We start from the raw sequence: 27,407 nt of genomic DNA, 5'->3' as shown, positions 1-27,407 counted from the left end.
GTCGTTAGCAGTTTGCGACGACAAGGAGCTCCCAACACTGGGCCCTGGGACAGGAACCAAGGTTTCTTCCACATAACCAAAGCACGTAGGCATCGCCACGTGACCTTGATCGTGCGAAATGGGTTGCCCCTCGGGGAAAACCCCCTGGTCCTGAGCCACCACTGCAGGGGCCTCATGTGCAGTAGTCCAAAAGGTATCACGTTGGAAGCTGCTGCCATGAGACCCAACAGTCTCTGGAACTGTTTGACAGTGAGTAGCTGGCCTAGCTCTACACTTTTCACAGCTGCAAGGATGGACTCTATACGTGGCGGTGACAGGCGCGCCTGCATCGACACAGAATCCCAAACCACGCCTAAGAAAGTGGTCCTCTGTAGTGGAGAAAGCACACTCTTCTTGGCGTTCAACCGTAACCCCAACTCTTTCATATGGGCGAGAACGACATCTCGATGTCGAACCGCCAACTGATGCGACTGAGCTAAAATCAACCAGTCGTCGATGTAGTTCATTATGCGAATGCCCTGGAGGCGCAGAGGCGCCAGAGCTGCATCCACGCATTTCGTGAAAGTGCGGGGTGATAAAGCTAGGCCGAATGGAAGAACACGATATTGGTATGCTTTGCCCCCGAAAGCAAACCTCAGGAACTTCCAGTGACATGGACGGATGGAAATGTGGAAATATGCGTCCTTGAGATCTATCGTGACAAACCAGTCCTCGGACCTGATCTGTGGCACGATCTGTCTCAATGTTAACATTTTGAACTTGAGCTGCATGACTGACTCGTTCAGCACTCGAAGATCTAAAATGGGACGCAATCCCCCGTCCTTCTTTGGAACTATGAAGTACCGGCTGTAAAACCCGGTTTCCCTGCTGGAGGGAGGTACATATTCTATGGCCCCTTTCTCTAACAGAGTGTTTACTTCCTGTTCCATAACCAGAACCTGCTCGGGGCCCACCAGTGTGGGCAGGACCCCCATAAACCGAGGTGGGCGTTTCTTGAATTGTATCTGATACCCTTTTTCTACGGTCTGCAGGACCCATCGAGAAACATTCGACAGTAGCTTCCACGCTGTCAAAGATTCTACTAGAGGTACCAGCCTCTCGAGACTGGTTCCTGGATTTTGTTGTTGTTGAGTAGTCGGTTCGTCACCCTGTAACGGCGCACCGGCAGGGAACGACTGAACAGACTGCTCTAACACCCTCCTCAGAGGGGGCGGGCATTCCGAGGCCACTACGTTTCCGGGTGGTCCTTGAGATATGTGCTCGCCGGAGACCGCTGCGCCCTGTAACACCGGAGGCGGCAGGGTTGGCAGAACGGTCCCCTGAGGGTACCGAAGAGAGACGGGCACCGTAAAAAGAGGTGTTAACCGCTCTGCTTCGGCCCTCCTCTAAATCACCCAATAATTCAGCCTGATATGCCTGCATAAGGGACATCGTATGCAGACACGCTGCAGCTTGACCAGCGGCTGCATACGATTTATGAACCAGGGCGGATGTAAACTTAACTGGCTTAGAGGGAAGTGTAGGAGCCTTCAGGGAAGATGCCGTTGCTGGAGAGAGATAGCTCGCAAGCGTCTCCTCCACCTTCGGCATCTCCCCATAACCATACTCTTTATATTTATAAATGGAAGAGTAGTGTGATGTCTGTGGTGTGTACACTCTGTATGACATAGGTTTCCTCCACGATCTCGACACCTCGGTGTGGAGATCGGGGAAAAACGGAAGGCTTCTGCGCTGAGGCTGTGCACGAGATGGCAGGAAGCGTTCGTCGAGCTTACTTTTCGAACGAACGTCCTGCCTATCCTCTGGCCACTCAATGGAAAGTCTCTCGACAGCTCTAGTTACAACATCGAGCAATTCCTCAAACGCATGAGACTGAGGTGGTGAATCCTCAGACTCAGCTTCAACACTAACAACGTCCAACTCCTCAGAGCTGGACAGTTGCAGTATTGGTGCCTCTATCGGGGGGGAAGAAACCGCAACGCGTGCTTCCACACCCTGATGAGAGGCACTGGATCTATCAGTGAGAGGCTGAGATAAGGCAGAGCCCGTCTCAACATCCACTGATAGATCCATTTGCGAACCCCAGGTCTGAGATCGACGCCGTGCCTCGGCAGCGGCGGGACCCGAGCCCTGGGGAACGCGATCCTGGTTAAATAAAGCCAGGCGGGATCTGAGCGTACGCATAGGGAGCGCGTCGCAATGCACACAGTCACCACCCTCGAGTGCTGACTGGGCATGCTCTTCACCCAAACAAACAACACAAAGAGTGTGAGTATCACCTCCCGTTAAATAACGCGGGCAGGGATGAACACACACTCTAAACTGCTGCTGCTTACTCGCCATAATTCTGAATATATATATATAACAATATAGACAGACAACACCAAATAACGTGGACAGATTTCAACACAGAGCGCGACTGAAGACTCAGAAAGCTTTCGTTTTCTGTTTCAGGCCGGCTTTTATAGCTTCCTGGTACGTGACGTCACCCGCCTCTGACGTTCCACCACACCATTGGACTGATTTTACATGTGCTTCAAGATGTCATCACGCAAAGCGTTCCCCATAGCATCATTCTTGACGCAACGCGAGTTCCCTTGAAAGGGAACAACATATGCACTCTCCTGGCTGTGCTATTAAAAGCATACAAAATACTGTGCTCATGCCGTGGCCACTGACGTGAATACATTTCAAGAACTTTTCTTCACATGTTATTATATTGTTGTTATACTATGACACAGGCTCCAAAATTGACACTCAGATAGCCCAATATGAGAACAAATTAGATTTGGCAAGTAAATTAAAGTGTTGATTGCCAATTAATTGAAGTGATAGTTCACCCCAAAAAATTTAATTCTGCCATTATTTACTCAACATGTCGTTAACATAATTAACATGTCGTTTCAAAACTGTATGACTTTCTTGTGGAACATAAAATGAAAAAGAAAATGTTTTCAGCATGTTTTCTGATGGCAATGGAAGTCAATGGTGACCAAAACTGTTTGGTTACAGACATTCTTCAAAAATTCATACAGGTCAGGAACGACATAAGGGTGAATATATGATGTCAGAATTTTCATTTCATTTTTTTGTGTGAACTAATCAAATTGTAAAACTGTTAGTCAGATTGTCACTAATGTACAAATTGCCTAACAAAGTAGACTACCATGGTAGCACTTTAAAATATGGTTCCATTTATTATACTACATGAACTAATTATGATCAGTTGTATTTTTATGAACTATCGATAACAAAAATGTATAAATACTGTAACATATATAGCTTATTGTTAGTTAATGTTAGTTAATGCATTAACTAATATTAAATAATGGGACTTTATTGTAAATGATGCTCTGATTGACACAATGATTTCCAATATTTGTCATAATATGCAGACAAAATAGAGCAGAAAAATAATTCCATTGCCATAGAGACAAAAATATCTTTGGTTGAAATATCCATTCATCCATTCTCCAAAGTGTTTGGCCAATATTGGGTCACAGGGATGCTGGAGCCTATCCCATAGCAAACAACCTGGATGGGTGGCCGGTCCATTACAGGACTGACAAAATTTTAATTAAAAATAATGCAAAACACAGCTAGTTTAATACAAGACATATTTATGGCTGGAAAATTCAAATTGGCAAGGGTGGCGAAAAGTTCATTTTGGACCTTGCAGACAGGATGGAAAAACCTGTGGTCCAATAAAACATCTTGACCTTCTCCATTAGCTCCCACAGAGCAGATTCCAGCATGTCAACATAGAATACAGATGCACATGATGTCATAGGCCAGCAGATTACCTGTGCATTGCAGTATAAGCTCCAACTGCAAAGCTCAGCCACAACCTCTCGATCTGTCAAAGGTCAGAACACTAAATGACTCAGCTGAATGTGTGGCCAACTTCAACGGAACTTCAATCGGAACAAATGGGGCGTGCAATAGAACACAAACAAAAACAATGAAGCCTGCCACACAGGTGCTAGATGAAACACTTCCAGAAGCAAGGCTGCTGCTCTTACCAACACAAGAGCTTTGCTTTGCCATCTCCCTTGTCATTCTAAACCCCCTTTCAGCAAGTACTTTGGCTCAGGATTAGCATGCCTTATTGCTTCCCGTTTTATAGAGTGTCACTTGGATAATTACAAGGTCATTCACCAAGCTGTGGCAGTTCTAATTTTCTTTGGAGAGTGAGACCACAGGACAAATTACCTAGTAGGGAGGGAGGAAACACCTGAAGTTGAGGCATGGGTTTTCATGACTAACCATAAACAGCCTTTAAATGAGTTCCAGATGGCAGATATATTTAAAGAAAACAAACACTTTTTAAAGTAAAACTGTTCAGACATTGACGTAAACCACCTATGAAAATAAATGTAGACCAACCTGAGAAGGTCAGTCTTTAATGTTGAGTGAAAGTGCAGTGCAACCACATCCATGTTCCAAAACCTCACTGTTACCTACATAGCAGCTGCCCGCTAAAGGTGAATTCACACCGCACAAACAGACGCCAACCAATGCTGACAATCACGATTATAGTAAATCAGTTTCCATGACCCGACAAACACAGAATTAACGTTCAGTTGGCTAAAACAAGAGCAGACAATGGCAACAGACGGCAACAAGGGCAACACACTGATCCGATAAAACCCGACGAACGTGTCTTTTGCCGTTGGTCGGTGTCTGTCGGTGCAGTGTGAATTAGCCTTAAGGAGGCATCCTAACCATCATGGAATCTTGTAAATGACCGATTTGGAACATACTGTAGGAAGCAAACACAAAAAACGCTAATTGATTTCAATAGGTTTTCATTTGCATGTTGCCATTCAAGCTAATTGCGCAATTATAACAAACATAAGATGCATGACACAGACAAATTAGATATAAAAATATAACAATATTATATTCTTATCATATTATATTCTTTTATGTTCTATATTACTATAACAATACTAGTAATAACTAATAATTTTTGTTTTTTGTTTTTACTTTTTAACTCATCTCAGTACACCATGGGATTAGTGCCTTTGGTATAATAGTAATTCACTTAAAACAGCCTTCACATTGGGAGTGCTACGATCATGCCCTGCATAACCCCGTAAGCAGCTCCCTAGATTTTGTAACACAGCAATGATATCTGCCCTTTCCTTGAGTTTCACAAAAGCATTTCCCCCTTCAGTATGTAGTGTGTAGCAGATCAGCATTGCCTTTGCATGACTGAGGTCATTTATTCAATCTCTGTTTGTGCATTTATTGACTTTCCTCCAATACCAGGTAAAAATCACAGTTGGACAATAAGCCAGCACAGCATGCCTAGATATAATCTCATTTAATTAGGCTCTGGGGGCATCCTCCCGATTTCATTACGAAAGGATAGTGCTTAACCTGCTTTTTGGGGCACGCCAAGCTCTCTTAAACGGGGAAACATTTCCAGCAACCTTGATCTGTTTGTAATAGCCGATAAATATCTGAAGCGAGAGTCACTGGTAAGATAAAAGAGGGTTTGATATAATGAAGTGTGGTTTGAGTAAACTACTTTTCAATGATGCCTTTCCATCCTCCTGCACCAGTGCTGTAAACTCTTGGCTGCGATACACCAGATTAGATGGCAAACAATGATTAAAAGGTTCACTAAACAGACTGTGGAACGAGTTTTATCAAGCATCCCAAGAGACCTAAAGTCACAACCACACTGATGAATCCACTGCGATTGTTGTTATTTTTTATATATATAGTAAGTGATAAGTGAATGAGCAGTGTTGAGAATTAGGACATCATATTCATCATACGATGGATATACAAATGCAGGCATTTAGCAGGAGAACACAATCCTCAGAGAATTACTTTTCAGATAATATCGGTGCAGGGCACTGTGACATTTACATTCATCTGATATGATGAATATGCAACTTTTGAAAATGGCACTTTCTCTCCTTGAACACACCTGGATGAATCACAAAGATCCAGTGCACGTGTGTGCCTTCGACTTAACACTTTGATCGTTAAATCGCAAAGAAAAAAATCTTTCAGAAACAAATGTTAATGAAATTTTTTTTTTTTTTTTTAAATTATATTTTGAGAAGGTCATTTATCCACTGAAATAAATGAGATTTTAAAAAGTATTGGATATTCAAGGGATATAGTTGCTTCAAAGGCATGTTGAATTTATGGTGTCATAAATCAACACAATGACATATAAAGAGGACAGTCATATTGAATTATGTTTAAGGGTCAAAGGTAAATTATTAATGATTGTTTAGATATATCAAAACACAATAAATGGATAAAAATGAACTGTCAATCATGATTAATGCATTGAAAGGTTAAGTTACATAAAAAAACTTGGACGTTTAAAATATACATTTTTAATAATTCACAAATTTTCAAATTATAATATATTACACGTTTTGCCCTTTCTTGTTTCAATCTAGTTTTCTTTGCAACATAGCTGCAAAACTGGCAGCACAACAGCACATTTGTAAACATTGTTTTTGGTTATAAAAGACAAGCTTACTATAACTGCCTAGCTGTATATTGTGCATGAATTCAGATATGATACTTGAAACCAGAATCTCTTTTTCATCTCTCGTCTAATATTGAGAGCACAAGGGGAAAACAATCTTGACAGATTTGTCTGTGCTACAAGCTGACGATCTTTGCTTTATCTCAATCTGACGGTGAACAGGGATTTGCTGCAAGTGAAAAAAACCCTGCAATACTCATTGATTCACACATCAAGATTCATTAAATATCTGCCCTTATTGATTTAGATTACTCTGACAGTGTCACTCACAATTACTACTCTTCAGCCAAAAGCTTATGTTATGCAAGTCATATAAGTTCCTTAATAAAACACTGAAGCAAACGCACACCATCCGAGGTGCAGGTCTAAGAAAACAAATCTATACAAAGGAGATATGACCGCACACTCACTTGCACTTTATTTGACCAACGTTTCGGCACCAAGCCGAAGGTGTAAACACACACAAGCGAGTGTGCGGTCATATCTCCTTTATACATGCAAGTCATTTAAGTCATTGTGAAATTCGAAAAAGTTTAAACATTCACAACTTGAAGATAGTGGTTTGGGGTTGCCAGAACTTTATGATAAAACATAACACTGACAATGTTACAAGCATTACAGGATGGCTATTTGAACTATTAAAAACTGTACTGAATTTAACAAAGATGGTCCAACAGAAGCCCATATGATGACTTCATTTCTGTTCAGCTCAAAATTGCCCTTTTCAGCAATGATGACCAATAGTAAAATAGAGAGAGGATGCAAACCCATACAAACATAACACCATCGAGGTAAGACACAACACTAAAGTAATGCACTAAACTCTTAGGCTATATATATATATATATATATATATATATATATATATATATATATATATATATATATATATTATTATTATTATTATTATTATGTTGCAACATAATGCAACATAAATCAATCACTCACTCACTCCAATGTAGCCTACACAAAAACAAGAATACGAACAAACTAACTTTCTGAATTCAGGAAATGTCTGTCAAAACAAATTATAAAGTGTATTAATAAACAATTCAATCAATATTTCAGAGTTTAAACGTGGGTTATGTATTTCACTATTAAATGTGCATTTCTAAATAAATAAGCCAATTAATGTGTCTCAATTAAAAGAAATACTAAAAAGATGTATAAAAAGTTGTCATGATTACCAAAATAAAATAAAAAATTAATTTATTTTTTCCCCATTCTTTTTCATTTTTTTCATTTTGACATCCTGAAACTATATCCTCCAACATACCGTCTTTAAAATCACACTATATACCATGAGTATGAGAGCTTAAGCTCTTAAACCATGTAGTCTATTCAGACACTTTTGGTTCTAAGCACACTACAAGTACACCACACCAGACATAGGGAACTGAATTACACCATCGACTACTACAACACGCGAGTGAAACATTCCAACCTTCAACCTGTCAATTTGTCAATTCAGTCCAATGCATTTAGGAAGAAATACTCGCATCGCATCTAGAATGTGTAGATGCGCTGACAGATCATAGGATGCTCCGCGAGCGCAAGTTTCATTGTAGAGCTGCTGCGTCTGTCTTACCTTGCTCTGAATCAGCGTCCCTTAGTGTCTGAACATTTGAGAATATATCCCCGAATCCCAGTATGACGAGAAAGGTGAGGAAATATTCGGACATCGTTGCTGAGTGAGGGCGAAGGCCACCGCACTTCTTTTGCTGAAGTCCGATTCCAGCCCCTCTGGTAGAGCGCCGTTATTCAGGAATGACAAGTGAAATTTGTCTGCAGAGCGCACCGACCCTCCTTCACTCCTCGCATTCAGATGGATTTCTAGGCGCGCGCACACATGCTTGCAGGCGACAGTATGAGGAGAGAGAGAGAGAGAGAGAGAGAGAGAGAGAGCGAAAGAGAGAACGAGACGGAGAGTGTGCGGATAGATTAGGACAATAACGCACTGTGAGCTTGACTATGAACGGGTTCCAGGCACTGACGTATCGCAGGGCATTGTAACAGGGGGAATGCGCTATTACGCGGAAAAAAACCCCCGTATAATTTAGGCTATTTAGTTTTCGCAACAAAGCCACTGGATACTTTGCAGATGTAGTCAGGACAACATAATAGAGGTGAGCATGTGCAGATTGTAGAGTAAATTTAAATAAAATATTTTAATTAAAAATACTTTTTAAAAGGCTTTCGCAGTGCAATCAAACCGTCAACTATCTTGAAGATGTTTTAAACAAAACACTATTTCCCTGCCGAATGCAAAATATCTAGGTAGCCTAAATAATGACACTATTTGTGTTTTGTGTTTAATGATCCATAAGCAAAATATTTAAGTTCACGATCGAACGTCTATCGTGGCTACATAGGCCTATAGGCTGTAGTGGTATAAATACATAAATGAAAATACACGCTCTGAACTTAGTTGTAAAATAATGATGACTTTACGACCGCTAAAAATTACATTCTATATGTAGTAGCCTAGCTTATTAATGTGTGTAATATGAGGGGCTTTCCAAATACCCACACTTGCGGTCTTGGCCACTTAAGAGCGCGTGCACGCGACAGGAAGTAAGTGCGCAAGACTGTCCCATGTCTAAAAAATGCCAAAGCGCAGTGCCCTGAACACACAATAAACGCACACTATGGCCCTGTCCCAAATGGCATTGGCACCCTAAGCACTCGTGGTCTTATACGAGTCCGCACTTTCGTGACGTAATGCCGCTTTGACTGTCGGGAAGAAGTCTGCTGCGGAGCGGGCTCCGCAAAAGTGCGCATTGAGGGCGCATATGTCCGCAGAGGGGGCGTTCGCGAGCACCCTTCTGAGGCCTAAAATGACAAATGGGACACCCTACGGTCTCACGGACTTAACGGACACGCGCATGCGGCAGCCATTGTAAGTCCACAAGACCGAAAGTGCATATGAAGTGTGCTATTTGGGACAGGGCCTATTTTGAATACTGCATGGAGGGCGGTTAAGCGTATCCCATCATGCATTAGGTTCGGGAAATCGCGTGCCTATAAATCGCAAGATAGCGAGGAAAACATTCCACTGTAAGTTAAACTAATTAGATATTACATGTAATTTGGTTGTGAAACAAATTGTTAAAGTGTCATTTTATTGGTGCAAAGATAGGCTATATGTATTTTGTACAACATTTGCAACTGCTTTTTATCACTTAATTAGAAGCACCACAATTTTAAATGGTGTCTTCTGTTACATAGGGACTACTGACCAGACATTTAGAAGTTCATTTTAAAATGCAAAGTATTTAAAATCTAAATAAAGCTCTGTAAACACTTGCATTTTTGCAATATAATAAGTGTATCCCATCGGCTAATCAAAAGTTCTACACACACTTGCAGTCTTCACGTTGAACGCTTGGGCCAAATACAGGAAATACGTCATGTAAGTTGACAAGTGGTCAAGTGCAAAGGTGGGTATTTGGAAAGGCTCTGAATGTAATATGGTAGTACTACATTCTCCATATTGTCATTTTCATGTGACCTGCAGCGTCAGTTACGTTGCTTCAATGCCATTAGGTGTGTTAGACATCGGCTGCGACTGGACTGGCGAGAGTTGCCGCGTGCAGTCGGGGAGGAGCTGAAAACGGAGACGTGAAGTCGGACACTTTCTGCTTCCCGTAGTGATGTTAGTGCTGCATACTTAACCACAGCTGAAGTTAAATAAATGCAATATTTACCAAATAAAAGTTTCAGAGACATTCTCAATACTTTATTTACTGCTTAATGCAGCGTCTGTTCAACAGAAGCCTATACTATCAATGAAGTGGGGTCTACGTTTTTTATTAGTTTTATTTTGGTAAACATGACACAATATAACATTGTGACATGAAAAGAGCTTTTACTGTTTTAAAAAAAAAACAGATTTTGTACAGTATTAGTGGAACTGAAGGTGTGCAAATAAACACGAAATGCAAGCAGTGAATTCGGCCAATCGTGGAACAGCTGTGATGTCATCAGAGCTCGTGTAGATGGTGTAGACGCTCTTGAGAAGCTGCGCCGGCTGAGTCCTCCGGCTGCTCTCGAATCGCTCTCGCGGTACTTTGATGGCATACGTCACAGTCACGTGGCGTCGGTGCTCTCTCAAGTTGGACAAAATTTTGAACCGGCATGCACTGCTTCAAGTCAGCCGCCGATCAGTCTGCGCAGTGCTGCATGAAGTCAAACGAGCCTATTCATAAATCCTCTCCCATGCCCTCATGGGATAGTAAAGGGCAAATTCCAAACTGCATTTTTTGCACCCTTGATGGGCACCTCTAGAAGGGAATGCCATTTGTAGGGGTGTTCCAAACAACTGGATCCCTTCACGAAGGGCCATTCCACAAGGCCGTTAGCAACGGCTACATGCCACAGTCACTTCAAGGAAGTAATTTTATCATTTATGGTCATGTGACCAAGGGAATACTTGTGATTTATTTTAAAGCTATAGATGGCGGGAGAGTTCGAGCTAACTTACAAACAGAGCAATTCAAGATATATTTCACACATTTTTGACGTTTAAATAAGTTTCATATGTAAGAAATGTGTTAGGTAATGCATGGTCTAAAGATGAGACGAAATACACTCACACACACACACACACACACATATATACACCGCATATTTTAAAAACTTTTTTATATAAAATGTAGATTTATTTGCAACAGTTGTTAACAGCAATAATAAATTTCTGTCGTAAGAACAGTTAATCAGCTGGACACCGTGCTGCGTTGTCATGGGAACATCCCAGGTGAAAATAATGAGGAAATTACATTGTCTTTCGTTGCTAACTTTGCCAAGTGCGTTCGAAACGGCTACATAATGGCACACAAGTGCCCTGCTCTCCAAAGTCCCCACTTCAAGGGCTCTGCCCTTCGAAGGGAGTAGGGCATAAAGATGCTCACTTCCATTTGTAATTTGCCCTTTGTTTCCAACATGTGCACACTTCAAAATCTCGCTGGAAGGTGGTCATCCGGGTACTTTTTGAATATTATTTTATGAGTAGGCTACTATGAATTCAGACATACTACTTTTGTCACATACTGTTTTTTGCCTATAGGGAAGTATGCGACTTTGGATGCATCCAATATGTAGGCAACTTTTGAACACACTAACCTTTTGGTTTGACTTCTTTTCTTTTGTGGTTTAGGCCTTAAGGGGTCAATTCTTTAATAAATCGCCCCCTGCTGATAAAGAGTGATGCTGTCATCAAACTGCAAATGGTGGTTCAAAAGTGCCATTTCCAGGAATTACAATTGCATGTTATAAAAATAATAAATATAGAAACATGAAATGATGAATGATAAATATGAAATTATAAATTCAATTGAAAAGGTGGTTATTAAATTTGTATTAATTTCACAAAAAGGCATGATTGACCAGAAAAAACAATAAGCAATGTTTAAGGTCACTGAAACTGCATATTAATGGGTTGCCCTTTAACACTACTGACATATTTACACAAGTTCCCTTTCAAGGGAACTCGCGTTGCGTCGAGTTTGACGCTATGGGAACGCTTTGCGTGATGACGTCTTGAAGCACATGTAAAATCAGTCCAATGGTGTAGCGGGACGTCAGAGGCGGGTGACGTCACGTACCAGGAAGCTATAAAAGCCGGCCTGAAGCAGGAAACAACAGCTTTCTGAGTCTTCAGTAGCGCTCTGTGTTGAAATCTGTCTGTCTTATTTGGTGTTGTCTGATATATATATATTATTCAGTATGGCGAGCAAGCAGCAGTTTAGAGTGTGTGTCCATCCCTGCCCGCGTTATTTAACGGGAGGTGACACACACACTCTTTGTGTTGTTTGTTTGGGAGAGGAGCATGCCCAGTCAGCACTCGAGGGTGGTGACTGTGAGCATTGCTGTGCGCTTCCTTTGCGTACGCTCCGATCCCGCTTGGCTCGGTTCAATCCCGACCACGTTCCCCAGGGCTTTGGTCCCGCCGCTGCCGAGGCACGGCGTCGATCTCAGACCTGGGGTTCGCAGATGGATCTGTCAGTGGATGTTGAGACGGGCTCTGCCTTATCTCAGCATCCTTCTGATAGATCCAGTGCCTCTCATCAGGGTGTGGAAGCACGCGCTGCGGTTTCTTCCCCCCCGGTGGAGGCACCAGTACTGCAATTGTCCAGCTCTGAGGAGCTGGACGTTGTTAGTATTGAAGCTGAGTCTGAGGATTCGCCACCTCAGTCTCACGCTTTTGAGGAATTGCTCGATGTTGTCACTAGAGCAGTTCACAGATTATCTATTGAGTGGCCAGAGGATAGGCAGGACGTTCGTTCGAAAAGCAAGCTCGACGAACGCTTCCTGCCATCTCGTACACAGCCTCAGCGAAGAAGCCTTCCGTTTTTTCCCGATCTCCACACCGAGGTGTCGAGATCGTGGGGAAAACCGGTTTCATACAGAGTGTATGCACCACAAACATCCCACTATTCTTCCATTCATAAATATAAAGAATATGGTTATGGGGAGATGCCGAAGGTGGAGGAGACGCTTGCGAGCTATCTCTCTCCAGCAACGGCATCTTCCCTGAAAGCTCCTTCACTTCCCTCTAAGCCAGTAAAATACACATCATCTCTGGTTCATAAATCGTATGCAGCCGCTGGTCAAGCTGCAGCGTGTCTGCATACGATGTCTATTATGCAAGCCTATCAGGCAGAATTATTGGGGGATTTAGAGGAGGGCGGGGGAATTGGTCCTGACACAGTGGCTGAACTTCGCAGAGCCACAGATCTGTCTCTCAGGGCCACCAAGGAGACCGCTAAATCAATCGGGCGGTCTATGGCAGCCCTGGTGGCCACTGAGAGGCATCTGTGGCTCAATCTGAGCGATATAAAAGAGAAAGAAAAGCACGTTCTCTTAGATGCTCCGGTTTCCACTGTTGGTTTATTTGGTGATGCAGTAAACAGTGCGGTAGCTAAATCTCAGGAAGCTGCTAAACAGGCAGCTGCATTGCAAAAGCTTCTCCCCCGCCGTTCATTCTATGAGGCTGCTGAGCGGGAGCAGCCTCACTCCTCTAAAAAGAGCGCTGAACACCGTGCCACTCAAAAACAGAGTGTGTCCTCTCGTGCTCCCCCACAAAAATCTCGGGGACACGGAGGGCGCGCTCAAACCCAGCAGTCTTCGAGGGGTAGAACGGATCTGCGGACCGTTATTACCGCCAAGAAGGCTGCTGGGAAAAAATCCTGACGTCCGAGGGCTCAGGATTAATGAGGGTAGTCCCCCCCGAAGCAGAGCGGTTAACACCTCTTTTTACGGTGCCCGTCTCTCTTCGGTACCCTCAGGGGACCGTTCTGCCAACCCTGCCGCCTCAGGTGTTACAGGGCGCAGCGGTCTCCGGCGAGCACATATCTCAAGGACCACCCGGAAACGTAGTGGCCTCGGGATGCCCGCCCCCTCCGAGGAGGGTGTTAGAGCAGTCTGTTCGGTCGCTCCCTGCCGGTGCGCCGTTACAGGGCGTCGAATTGACTGCTCAACAACAACAAAATCCAGAAACCAGTCTCGAGAGGCTGGTACCTCTAGTAGAATCTTTGACAGCGTGGAAGCTACTGTCAAATGTTTCTCGTTGGGTCCTGCAGACCGTGGAAAAAGGGTATCTGATTCAGTTCGGGAAACGCCCACCTCGGTTTATGGGGGTTCTGCCCACTGTGGTGGCCCCCGAGCAGGTTCTGGTTATGGAACAGGAAGTAAACACTCTGTTAGAGAAAGGGGCCATAGAATATGTACCTCCCTCCGACAGGGAAACCGGGTTTTACAGCCGGTACTTCATAGTTCCAAAAAAGGACGGGGGATTGCGTCCCATTTTGGATCTTCGAGTTCTGAACGAGTCAGTCATGCAGCTCAAGTTCAAAATGTTGACATTGAGACAGATCGTGCCACAGATCAGGTCCGAGGACTGGTTTGTCACGATAGATCTCAAGGACGCATATTTCCATGTTTCCATCCGTCCTTGTCATTGGAAGTTCCTGAGGTTTGCTTTCGGGGGCAAAGCATACCAATATCGTGTTCTTCCATTCGGCCTAGCTTTATCACCCCGCACTTTCACGAAATGCATGGATGCAGCTCTGGCGCCTCTGCGCCTTCAGGGGATTCGCATCTTGAACTACATCGACGATTGGTTGATTTTAGCTCAGTCGCATCAGTTGGCGGTTCAACATCGAGATGTTGTTCTCGCCCACATGAAAGAGCTGGGGTTACGGCTGAACGCCAAGAAGAGTGTGCTTTCTCCACTCCAGAGAACCACTTTCCTAGGCGTGGTTTGGGACTCAGTGTCGATGCAGGCGCGCCTGTCACCGCCACGTATAGAGTCCATCCTTGCAGCTGTGAAAAGTGTAAAGCTAGGCCAGCTACTCACTGTCAAACAGTTCCAGAGACTGTTGGGTCTCATGGCAGCAGCTTCCAACGTGATACCTTTTGGACTGCTGCACATGAGGCCCCTGCAGTGGTGGCTCAGGACCAGGGGGTTTTCCCCGAGGGGCAACCCATTTCGCACAATCAAGGTCACGCGGCGATGCCTACGTGCCTTGGTTATGTGGAAGAAACCTTGGTTCCTGTCCCAGGGCCCAGTGTTGGGAGCTTCTTGTCGTCGCAGACTGCTAACGACGGATGCTTCCCTCACGGGTTGGGGAGCGATCCTGGAGGGTCGCTCAGCTCAAGGTCTGTGGGAAGACCATCATCGTTCCTGGCATATCAATCGCCTAGAGATGTTAGCTGTCTTCCGGGCTCTGAGGAGCTTTGTCACAGACCTCAGGGGACACCATGTGTTAGTGCATACGGACAACACGTCGGTAGTCGCCTATATCAACCACCAAGGGGGTTTGCGCTCGCGCCCATTATCAAATCTGGCACGCCATATCCTCTTGTGGTCCCAGGGGAAGTTGCTGTCACTCAGAGCAGCCTACATCCCCGGGGTTCAGAATATAGGAGCAGACACTCTGTCGAGGCAGGGGCCGAGGCCCGGGGAATGGAGGCTCCACCCCGAGGTGGTGGAGCTGATATGGAGGGAGTACGGCCAAGCACAAGTGGATCTGTTTGCGTCTCGAGAGACGTCTCACTGTCCACTTTGGTTCTCCCTCACGCATCCAGCTCCTCTCGGACTGGATGCTATGGTACAGGCGTGGCCGAGGCTTCGTCTGTACGCCTTTCCCCCAGTTGCTCTGCTCCCGGGAGTTCTGGAAAGAGTTCGCAGGGACCGGGTTTGCCTGCTTCTTATAGCCCCGCGCTGGCCGGGCAGAGTATGGTTTCCCGACCTTGTGTCCCTCCTCGACGGGCCTCCTCTGGAGCTACCTGTCAGGAGGGACCTTCTGTCCCAAGCAGGGGGTTCAATACTTCACCCCCGCCCAGAACTGTGGAACCTGTGGGCTTGGCCTCTGAGGGGGCCCAGCTCATAGAGTCAGGTCTCTCAACTGAGGTTGTTGAGACCATTCTGCAGTCCAGAGCTCCCTCCACGAGGAAACTTTATGCCCTGAAGTGGAGAGTATTCACTTCTTGGTGTAGTGACCGTCGGCTGGACCCAGTCCACTGCCCAATTGGTACAGTGCTGGAGTTCCTGCAGGACCGGTTCACTGCAGGTCTGACCCCGTCCACTTTAAAGGTCTATGTGGCGGCCATAGGTGCTTACCACATTCCTTTGGGTGGAATGTCTGTGGGGAAGGACCCTCTGGTATCTCGTTTCCTTCGTGGCACTTGGAGGCTGAGGCCTGCAGTCCGCTCTAGGGTGCCGCCATGGGACTTGTCCATTGCTCTACAAGGCCTGTCCCTGGCCCCCTTTGAGCCCATTGAGGAGGTTTCGGAAAAGTTTCTGACTTTGAAAGCTATTTTCCTTCTTGCCATTTCTTCTCTTAAGAGAATTGGGGATATTCAAGCATTGTCGGTTGCTCCTTCCTGCTTAGAGTTTGCTCCGGGTATGGTGAAAGCTTTTCTCCATCCCAGACCGGGTTATGTCCCCAAGGTCCCCACTAATGTGGCCAGACCTATTATTCTGCAGGCCTTCTGTCCTCCTCCCTTCCAGAATGCGGACCAGGAGGCTAATAATTTGCTTTGCCCAGTTCGGGCGTTAGACGCCTACGTCCACAGAGCTGCCCTGTGGCGCAGAAGTGATCAGTTGTTTGTTTGCTTTGGCTCCCCTAACAAGGGAGGGCCGGTGTCTAAGCAAAGAATGAGCAAGTGGGTGGTCGAGGCTATCTCACTTGCTTATGAGGCGGCTGGGCAGCCTTCTCCTTTGGCTGTCCGGTCACACTCTACAAGGAGTATGGCGGCCTCTAAGGCCCTTATTTCAGGAGTTTCTCTACAGGATGTCTGTGATGCGGCAGGCTGGTCCTCACCGCACACTTTCGTCAGGTTCTACTCTCTGGATCTAGACTCTGCTCCAGGGTCTCATGTTTTGTCATCCTAGTGCTGCTCTTCATGATTTCACACAGGACAGACTTTTGTAGCTATGGAGGCGTTGGTATAGACGTTCCCATAGCGTCAAACTCGACGCAACGCGAGTTCCCTTGAAAGGGAACGCTCCGGTTACGACTGTAACCTCGGTTCCCTGAAGAGGGAACGAGCGTTGCGTCACCTTGCCATATCTCCTTCATGCCTGTCAGCACGACTTCAGACTTTACTAAGCTGTTGTTTCCTGCTTCAGGCCGGCTTTTATAGCTTCCTGGTACGTGACGTCACCCGCCTCTGACGTCCCGCTACACCATTGGACTGATTTTACATGTGCTTCAAGACGTCATCACGCAAAGCGTTCCCATAGCGTCAAACTCGACGCAACGCTCGTTCCCTCTTCAGGGAACCGAGGTTACAGTCGTAACCGGAGCGTTCTCCCATGTTGGCCTATACCATGCAATAATAGCCCAAGGCAATCGATTTCACACTGGATCCCTACTATGCTGATACTAGATAGAAATATAGTCAAAAATGTGAGCCAATATGGTTAATTCTGAAGATAAAACTTTTCTCTAAACATGGAGTAATTAGTTGCTGCCCTTGTCATATCTGCAATATTCACAATAAGGTCAGATATGATTTGGGATTATCTGCAATTTGCAATAAGGGTATAACAGTTACAAAGCATTTATAATATAAATGATAATGTATGGTGACTCAGCTAGTTTGTTTTCAAGTTTGTTTTTATTTATATAGCACATTTAAAAGCAGCAAAAATGGCTGACCAAAGTGCTGAACAAAACACAATATATTAAAGAGACAAGGGCAAACCACACATTCATGACAGAAGCTCACAATGAATTAAAAGCTAAAGAAAAAAAGTTTGAAGAGGTTTAGGTTTTAAGAGAAGATTTAAACAATTAATGACTGTGCCGATCTGATGTAAACCAGAAGGCTGTTCCACAGCCAAGGGCCGGCAATAGCAAAGGCTCTATCTCCTCTATGCTTTAATCGTGATCTGAAGCCGATAAAAGTCTCTTATCACCAGGCCTCAGATTTTGTGTGGGATTGTATGGACAGAGTAGCTAAGACAAATAGCTCAGTGCCAGATTATTTAAGGATTTAAAAACAAAGAGAAGAATTTTAAACTCAATTCTAAAATGCACAGGTAGCCAATGCAGCGATTTCAAAATTGGAGAAACGTGATCAATTTACGTTTTCTTTTGAGGAACTTTGCAGCGGCATTTTGTACTAATTGGAGACGAGCAATAGAGTATTTCCAAACGAGATGTAATGAACGCATGGATAGCAATCTCTAAGGTTTTCTCAGAAAGAATTTAATCTTAGAGAGAAGACGATGCTGGAAGAAACAAGAACTAATCACCGCATTTATTTGTATTTCAAATTTGAGGTTCTGATCCCAGAAAACACCTAAGGTCTTAATGCAGGATGAAGTAAAAGGAGCAAGGTAATCTAGGTCAATGTTACTGCTCTTAAAGTTTTCATGGGGGCCAAAGACTATAACATTGGTTTTAGATTCATTCAGAAATAAGACATTTTGAGAAAACCACATTTTCACTTCATCTAGGCATCCAAAAAGAGATTTCAGAGCAGCGTGTTTGTTGCGTTTCAGGGGTAATAATCACAGAGGTAATTAGCCACAAAATAAACCCATGACCATCTAACTTGACATTATCTCACTTAATACATTAATAAATATATGGACATGAAATATTGAGGAATTATTTTATTTGTAGAAACGTCAGAGAGAGAGAAAAAACACATGCATTGCCATGAAAACATGGCTTGCTTTGAACACATTCAATCATGCTGTGAATTTCTGAATGATAAATCGGTGTTTAGTGTATGCGTCTGTTTGTGCTCCAGTGGTCAGGGCTGCATGAAAAGATGCTGCAGACACCTAACTTAAGACTGTTTTCAGTATAGAAAATGCAAGGTCTGTCATAGACTGCCCACACATTCACAGCCTATGGCTCGCTCCAGGGAAAGCACTTGTGTCTGTGCAGCAATGACCCCCTCCAAAGCACAAACAGTTTGGAGGCTTTCAGGATGGAACTTCCTTTATGTGCAGCACTCATTTTTCTTGAGCATAGTCACAGCTGTGTTTGGCAAAAACCTTTCATATCCAATTGAATTCAGTTCCTTCTCTGCTGCTAACCCTATTCAATACTCATGCAACTAGCAATGTAAAATAGCAAGTAAACGTTAAATTCTGAATATTTGCTTCTCAAACTGTTGCCAGATGTGTAAAAATTAAGATGTTCTCACACTGTTCTTTTTTTTCTTCTTTTTTTTCCTTTTTTTTTTTTTTGGTTTTTGAAGAACCTGTTTTGAGAAAGTTTTTTTAAAGTTTACATATTTACTTTAAGTCAATGTGTTGACTGAACTCACTGCAAAATGTCGAATCACCATACATTAAAATATGCCATCATTGTAAAAATTCTAAATCTAATGAGCTTTTTTAAGCTCAGCAAAGAAAATTGTTCAAAATTACATAGTGCGTGTCATTTGTCTTTGAATCTCATGCACATTGTGGAGAACAAAGAGCTTGTTGTCTGTATGAAGACATCATGAACACTCATGAAATACTTTTAGACAATCTGATTGTTTTATGTAGAAGAAAACAGCACAAGACAACTAAATGTGACAACAAAATAAATTACAATATTAGCAAACTGTTGAACAAAGCAAACATTTAATTATTCATGCTGGGAAGAGGGTTAATGGATCAGAACCACAAAACCATGAATCCAGCTTGCCTGCTCCACCCGTTGGCTCACCACCTTAAAAAAGAATATTTTATTAGGAACACTATATTGAGAGACATTGATGTGTTTCGGAAAGCTGTTGTTAGAACTTTAACATTTTAAGCAAACCACACACACAAAAAAGTAAGTATTATTTACTGGATCTAAGAACCTTTTTTACAGCAAAGTCTCACATTAGTTGCTCTTGTTATTTGTGGAGTTTTCAGTGGTGTGCCTTTTGTTTTCTGTAGCCTTAATAAAGTGCTGAGGTCCAGTGTGGAGTAATTGAGCTTCTTCTAAAAAATGGTCAGCCCTTCCTTAAAGGTCAGCAATTAAAAGGATTGCAGTCTCTCAAGGCCTAGTGTCAAGCAACTATATTATTAAGACCCCACAGGGGAGAAGGTATCAAAATCTTGCAATCAGTAATTAAATAATTGCATGCCAGCAATGCAAACCTCATTAGAAAAGTTGCTCTGGCTTCATTATGAAGGTTGCCATACCTTTGACACACAACTCGGAAAATGCACTAATTGGCATGGCATACCACTGAACTAAACATTTTAGCTATAGCTGGTCTAAAGCATATTAATGATGGGAGCCCAAATCTGGGCAGTGCAACATGATCAATATTTTTGTATTTTGGTTATTTTGTACACTACCGTTGAAAAGTTTATTGATCGCCAAATCAACATCAACGTACATCAACAAATATATATGATTTCTAATATGTGACACAGATCTGTTTTTTTCAGTGTGAACAGCACAAACCACATGTAATCTGATCTTTTTGATTCTGATTTGGGCCACTTCTGTAAGTGGTTCTAAACCAGATACAGGTCTGATGGTTTGCAATGCGACCTCAGTCTGAACAGTCATATAGGAATTCACTCGACTTTCACGTCACTCTAGATCAGATTTTGTCACAATGATGAGAGTCACTCCAAAGATTCTACATACATACAGATTCTTTGGTCATTCAGTGAATATGGATGACGGCAGCGAAGTTAGTCAGTGGAGAAGATTTAATGACGACATCTGCACTCTCCATACCATGACTCCTGGTAAACTTACGCCACTGCTTGGCGTTTATGAATATTCTGTCAGGTTGGGATTTGCATTGCCATTCTATGCACTCTCTCAGTCTATCTTCTCGCCTTTAGCCTTAATTAGCAAGAATGAAACACAGAGAGAATGGCGAATGCAAAAATGCAAAGCCCTTGTACTAATAATTATTCTAGTGATGTCGTGGAGGGTTTTGGCCCTGTCAATATCTGTGATGCTCACAGCGAACCTCATGGACCTGCTGAAGTTCCGCAGGCCCACTGGCACATGTGTGAACATGACACCTCGGTGCCCCGCTGACATCATACCCATGTTTAATCAGGACCCTCTGTGAATTTTGGCACACACCCACATTTGCAGGGGTAGTTTGCAATAATGCAACACAAATGCTCTCAAAGAATGCATATTTTTTTATGATATAAGGGAATGTTAATATGCCAACTGTATTATAAAATACTGTATTATGCATGTCAAGCCAGTAGTTGGCGATGTCACTTTGTAAAGAAATACTACCGGCCTATAACTGACTGAACGAGTAATGTGCATGCGCATGACATCACCACTTTCACAAATTCACGTTTTTGTAGTTCACGCTGAGACAATAACGGTATTATTTTAAAAAACTTGCACTTTGAATCCGTTTTTTAAAAGTTTGCGTTTTCATGCACCCAAAACGCCTTTGTTGTGTAAATAAATGAGCAAATGCATAAAGAAGTTTTCTGTTTTTAGTTGTATATAAATATATTAAATAAATATAAATGTATTAAAATAAAAAAACAGTTATTTTAATTTGTAATAATATATATATATATATATATATATATATATATAAAAAAAATGGGGATGATTTGAACATTTTTAACAATTGGTGAAAAAGTGTCAAAAAGGAGGGAACCGTTCAACTTTATGCAAATGACAGACAAAAAACATCCTGGCGGCAGCCAATCAATGTTAGGTGAAGGCAACGTTGTGACATCTGTCATAAGCGTTTCAAAGTCTGCCGACAGACGGTGCAGGAGCTTCTTAAATTAAGACTTGTTTTGAGCTATAATGAAATGGAAAGAAGCTAGAAAGCAGAATTAGAATGTATGCTTTTGTGGGATTTCTTACAGTCTCGCTGAGTGGAAGGGCTTAAATGATGCTTCTTGAGGTCTTGGAGGGATTGTTAATCATGGGTGGAGATGACAGCAGTTTGTTAAATGAATTGCTTCAGTCTAAAAAAATTAACAAACAATTGATTTAACCTGTAATCCTAGGCATGGATTGTCAGCAGCACACATCATGTCCATGCCAAATTCTGCCTACCCCATGTGTGTGTTCACACATGGGATAAACTAAAAATGATTTAATAGCTCAAATTTAATAACAGCCCTTTATGACATTTGCCACCTCTTTGCATCAGGAGGGCTATCTGTCATATTTATAAGCTGGCACTTGAGACATAAAAAAATGCTGAACTTAAAATTCAGCAAGCATAGTGAGAAAGCCATCCTGTCACTACGTGATTATCTCTTTAAATATCTATATCAAAGGGTTTGGAGATAATATAATGCAAGGTATTATGAAAACAAATGAGGAAAATTACATAAAACAGAGATTTGAAACAAAGCTCTAACAAGCCATGGCAATCAAACTGTTTGTTTACGAAATGTCCCTTGCTGTGTGGACACACAAACACACAGGAATGGATGAATTTGTCTCTGAGGTTACTCTCTGTCCACACATATAGTCACACACACTTTCCAGGCACACACAGGGAAGTGCACAATGCACTGAGAAATGTTTGACTTAATACTGCCATCTACAGAAAGCGATGGATCATAAAATCTCCCCACAATTCTTCAAATTTATTACTTCGGAACTGAATGAGGAAAGTAATGTGCATTACTTCATGGCCTTGAAACGATGAGAAGACAAATATGGACGAAGAAATAAAGACTATATTTCAACTGCACGCCATGGTTACGCTATGAGGCTGAAGCAAGCAATGGCATCAGTATTTCTGCATGACTGTAAGACATTAGTTGCTGCATTCTAATATAACAGGTAAAAGTATTGCTGATAACAGTTGAATGTCTCTGGTTAATTTTTAGGCAAGTCTTTTAGCACTTGGTTCCACTTATCATATGTGTATTTTGGTGCTTAATTATTAAAAACAGAAATTTTTCTGCTTAATATTTTTGTGGAAACTGTGATATATATTTTTTTCAGGATTCTTTGATGAATATAAAGTTCAAAAGAACAGAATTGATTTTAAATAAAAAGGTGCTGGTAAAATTATAAATGTATTACTTGAGTCAATTTAGTGTGTCGTTGTTAAATAGAAGCATTCATTTAAAAAAAGGTTTTATACTATATGATTTATATTAGATATTTTATATACCCCACACTTTTAAATTTAATTCAGTTCACATTTATTTGTACAGTACAGTTCATAATACATATCGTTTCAAAGCATAAATGGTAGTATATCATAATTTCCACAAAAAATCATATTAGAATAAACTTATTCATATCTATATCTATTCTATATAAAATATCTTACTTACTCCAAACTTTTAAATGGTGGATCATGGTTTCCAAATCAGCATATTAGAAAGATTTCTGAAGGATCATGTGAAACTGAAGACTGGAGTAATGGCTGCTGAAAATTCAGCTTTGCTATCACAGGAATAAATTACATTTTAAAATATATTAAAATAGTTAAAGTGTAATAATTGTATTTTTGATCAAATTCAGATTCAGCCTTGATGAGTATAAGAAATGTATTTCAAAAATATATAAAAAATCATAATTATATCAAACTTTTTACATATGTGTATATACAGTATACACACACACTTGCGCTCAAAAGTTTGCAATAATGAAGATTTATTTATTTTATTTTATTGTTAAATAAACTGCCACTAAATTTGACAGCCAGTGAGATAATCCATATAAATTCAGCATTTAATTGCCTCAAATCTTGAATTATGCTTGATGCTTTTGAACTTGTTTTGTGAAATGAAATATTTCATCTGTCATGTGAAAGAGCAGTAGGTACAGCGCAGTGGGGTTTAATGAAAGAGGATATGTCAATACCAGCATAGGATTTGACCAGACTAGTCATTTTGTTCTTCGCTGGAGATCTTTGACTGGCTCTTCAATATGCTGGAGCGATGCTCTTCATGAAGGGAGTTGTGTCAGAGCAGGCTGCCCTCATTCCTCCTCTGCAGTGTGGTAATGATGCTTTATCACTTCTCTTGTGACAGGCCTGTTTCCCTCTCTTGCTCAGTAATAAAGGTTGGCTGAGCTCCAGTGGGGAGCTGGGATGCTGCAGGGATGGACAGATGATGCTCAATGGAATTGAAATTTAACCTAAAGGTATTTTCTCTGATCTGCACTTATGCACTCACAGATGACCAGGCACACACACACACACACACACACACACACGCACACACACACACTGAATCTTCCTCTACCATCGATTGGTCATGGATGAGCAGTTTAGCTGGAGGCTGAGACAGGTTTCCAAAGCACAATCACGGCTGGTCATCATCCTGGCGGGCGAGGAAAGAGAGCGAGAGACAGATGGAAAAAAGCGCATATGAGAGAGAAAGAAGCCTCGGAGGTAGGAGCAGGAGATGAGTGCGGGACCATGGGACGAGGCTGCCGTTAGACACCTCACTAATGACTAATGAGCCCTCTTTCCCCTGTGATTGAGATTAAGAGGCGCCGGACATCAAGCCTGCAGGGGTCAGCAATGAGTCAGGTCCCTTTACCTCCTACGACCTTTCTACAACCATCCATCTCATCATCTTGCTTTCTCTCCTATCCCTGTTCTCTTCCAGTGAATCACTTAAAGCAGTCTGAACCCTCCAGAGGCCCGCACCACGAGCTCCTGAAACTTAAGCCTGTTTCGCATTGCACGCTTAAGCAGTATGTAAGTGAATCAGCACATTAACTGCGACAGCAAGGCCAAAGTTCACGCTGACAGCGTTTTTGCTGATTTCTAGGTAACTACATTAAGCATTTTCATAAATGCCGTAACTTGGCTATCGTGGGAGATTATTAATTTTTGTGATCATCTTGCAATCTAAATTAAATGAGAAGGGGAATCACATTTGAATTTGAACATTAATTAGACAGAACTCATTTGGCAAAATGTGGCTATAAACCTCTAAATACCTCTACAAAATCTGGATTTAGTGAAGGTTATTAAATGAAAAGTGTGATTTGTGAGCTTGTCACTGCAGAACTTGCATCAGGCCAAAAGATGTAATTTTTTAAAATAAAAAATTAGTAGTTTGCTCCATTATTTTATGTTGCTTCATAAAAGCCTATTGCGCAAAAGCTATGTTCATAGTGCATTTTCAATATATTTTCTGCTGAGCACTGCAAAAATAGGCTCAGTTCCCTATCACGCTGCGAACGCATGCACTGTGAACGCTGTGATCTGTTAATATGGATTATAAATATGTGGATTATAAATATGTGGTGCTTATGTGCTGCTAAGAAAATACAACAAGTTATACTTAAGTAGTCTCACATATACAGATTTGTGACATCTGGCCCACATTGTAGACTATTCTGTCCAAGAAGTGAACTGTAATAGAGCATGACACTAGCAACACCACCCATGAATACTGTACAGACTCAAAAAAACAAGGTGAAATATACCTAGTTCTGCTCTCTAGTTAACTTGCTACTCAAACAAAACTCTGAATATATTTCACTAACCTTGCAAACTTTGGCAGATCAGTGATTCAGGTTCTTCCTCAAAAGTGCACACTATCAACCCAGATCCTTAAATCAACATAAAATAAACATTTGTTTCTTGGTGGAATGGTTAATCTGTTCAGATGGACTGTTATTTTAAGATGATTTAATTTTTTTATTTTTTATTATTTTATTTTTTTCATTTAAACCTAGTTTAAGTTTTAGGGTACATTTACACAATAAAAATACTAACGAACTATACAAAGTACGCATGTGTATCATGTATGGCGTCACTTCTGTCAGGACCACTATCGTCAAATATGACTGACAATTAGTACACAGTTAGGATTGGTGGTATGGTTCTGTTCTGGGCAAGAACTCCCTGCGCATCCATCCATGCAGCCTAGCATAGATAAGAACAGGGAGAGCAGCAATAACCCCCCTTAGGGGAAACAGAACAGAACCAACATGAATGTATTGCAGATATCATTTATTCAAGATTTTAAAGTACAACATATTTTGAGAATTTATTCTGATTCAAGGGGAATCAGAATGCCAAATCCTGACTAGACGAGAGAAGGAGCTGGGGATGGAGGAGGGTAATTAGCTCCTGAGAAACGCGATAGCTGCTGATAATACTGAAGGAGCTTGTATATGTATACAGTGATAGGTGTCGTATTCCTATAGGTAGACATGTATCAGCTGAGAGTCAGCTGATGCGAGTTGACTAACGTGACCTGCCAGAACTGATGCTACGCTTAATCGTTTTCAACAATTCGCGTTTTTGTAGTTTACATAGAGACGATAACGGTATCGTTTTCAAAAACTTGCACTTTGAAACCCGTTTTCAAAAGTTTTCGTTTTCAGACCCCCAAAACCCCATTGTTGTGTAAATAAATTTTTCCGTGTTGAAAATGGTGTCATTTAAACGGCCCCTTTTGTTGTGTACTTTTATCACTTTTATTCGTTTTTTATTTTTCTATGTACCTTTAATCTATTTTTATTTCTGTTTTAGTTTTAGTAATTTCGACTTATTTTATTTCATTTAGTTGCAAAATCAAAATGTCAAATTTTTGTTTAAGTTTTTAATCTAATATTTATATTTTATTTCAGCTTTATTTAGATTAAAGAAAACTATTTTTATTGTTTTAGTTAAAATAACAACATTGGCTGGAAAATGCGTGCAAGCAAATCAGATTAAAAACTGCTGTTTTCCGTATAGTGCTTGTTACATAGTTATGCATCAGATGGTGAGTGAATATTCTGTGGGTATGCCGTCTGAGAATACCAGTTCAGTGCTGAACCCTAAATGCTCAATGGTTACTCAGTGATTTCATGGTCCACTAACCCCCCAAATCGAAACACACTGGTTTTTCTTCGACTGATAGAGCTGTGCCAAAGCAAGTCTTTTAAGTTGCATTGGTGGAGAGCCATTGCCTAACACTTACTTTGATATACACATATAGGAAATGAGGCTGTCTGCATGATTCCATTACAGAGTCATGGAATGACTAACGTGCATCGCCCCACACACCCTTCCTGTGAGGGGCGATGGCGGCGGTGAGTCACATGTGATAAACCTCTATCCTAACCTTTGACCCCACACAAAGCAATGAATGACCAATTCAACTCAATGGTCATTTCAAAAACTTGACATTTGACCAGCCTGTGAATTCTGCTCAACACGTCCCGTTCTTTCACAGGTTCTGACAGTCAGGATTAGAAACTCATTTTATTCAAGGCTCCTTTACTGCAGGCTTGGTCAATATTGCCTGACAGAGAAGGAAAATTCATTCCATTTCCATTTGCAGGGCTGGAATTATTATGTTTGCTGTTGCTAAATACTCCCTTCACCCCAGGTCAGCATTGTGCCATCTGGAATGAGGGCCGAGTGAGAATGGGGTGAAACACCCATTCATGATATTCAGAGAAATTGTTCTTCCTTCCTATATTTTTTAAATATATATTTTACA

The 27,407-nt window shown here is 41.9% G+C and overlaps 1 protein-coding gene across 1 annotated transcript in view; it reads right to left on the bottom strand.

The window, feature by feature from the left end:
• lrp1bb (low density lipoprotein receptor-related protein 1Bb) overlaps nucleotides 1-8,335 on the bottom strand; it is a 302,189-nt gene extending 293,854 nt beyond the window's left edge. The window contains exon 1 of the mRNA XM_084123162.1: nucleotides 8,112-8,335. Within this exon, the coding sequence (XP_083979288.1) occupies nucleotides 8,112-8,205 (94 nt within the window). The 5' untranslated portion in view covers nucleotides 8,206-8,335. The remainder of the gene's footprint in view (nucleotides 1-8,111) is intronic.
• Nucleotides 8,336-27,407: the final 19,072 nt, after the last annotated feature.

Source organism: Abramis brama (genome assembly GCF_963993115.1).
Source record: "Abramis brama genome assembly, chromosome: 8".
In the NCBI taxonomy this organism is placed as follows: domain Eukaryota; kingdom Metazoa; phylum Chordata; class Actinopteri; order Cypriniformes; family Leuciscidae; genus Abramis; species Abramis brama.
Note: the sequence above shows the minus strand (reverse complement) of the source record. Positions and strands in the feature narration are given on the sequence as shown.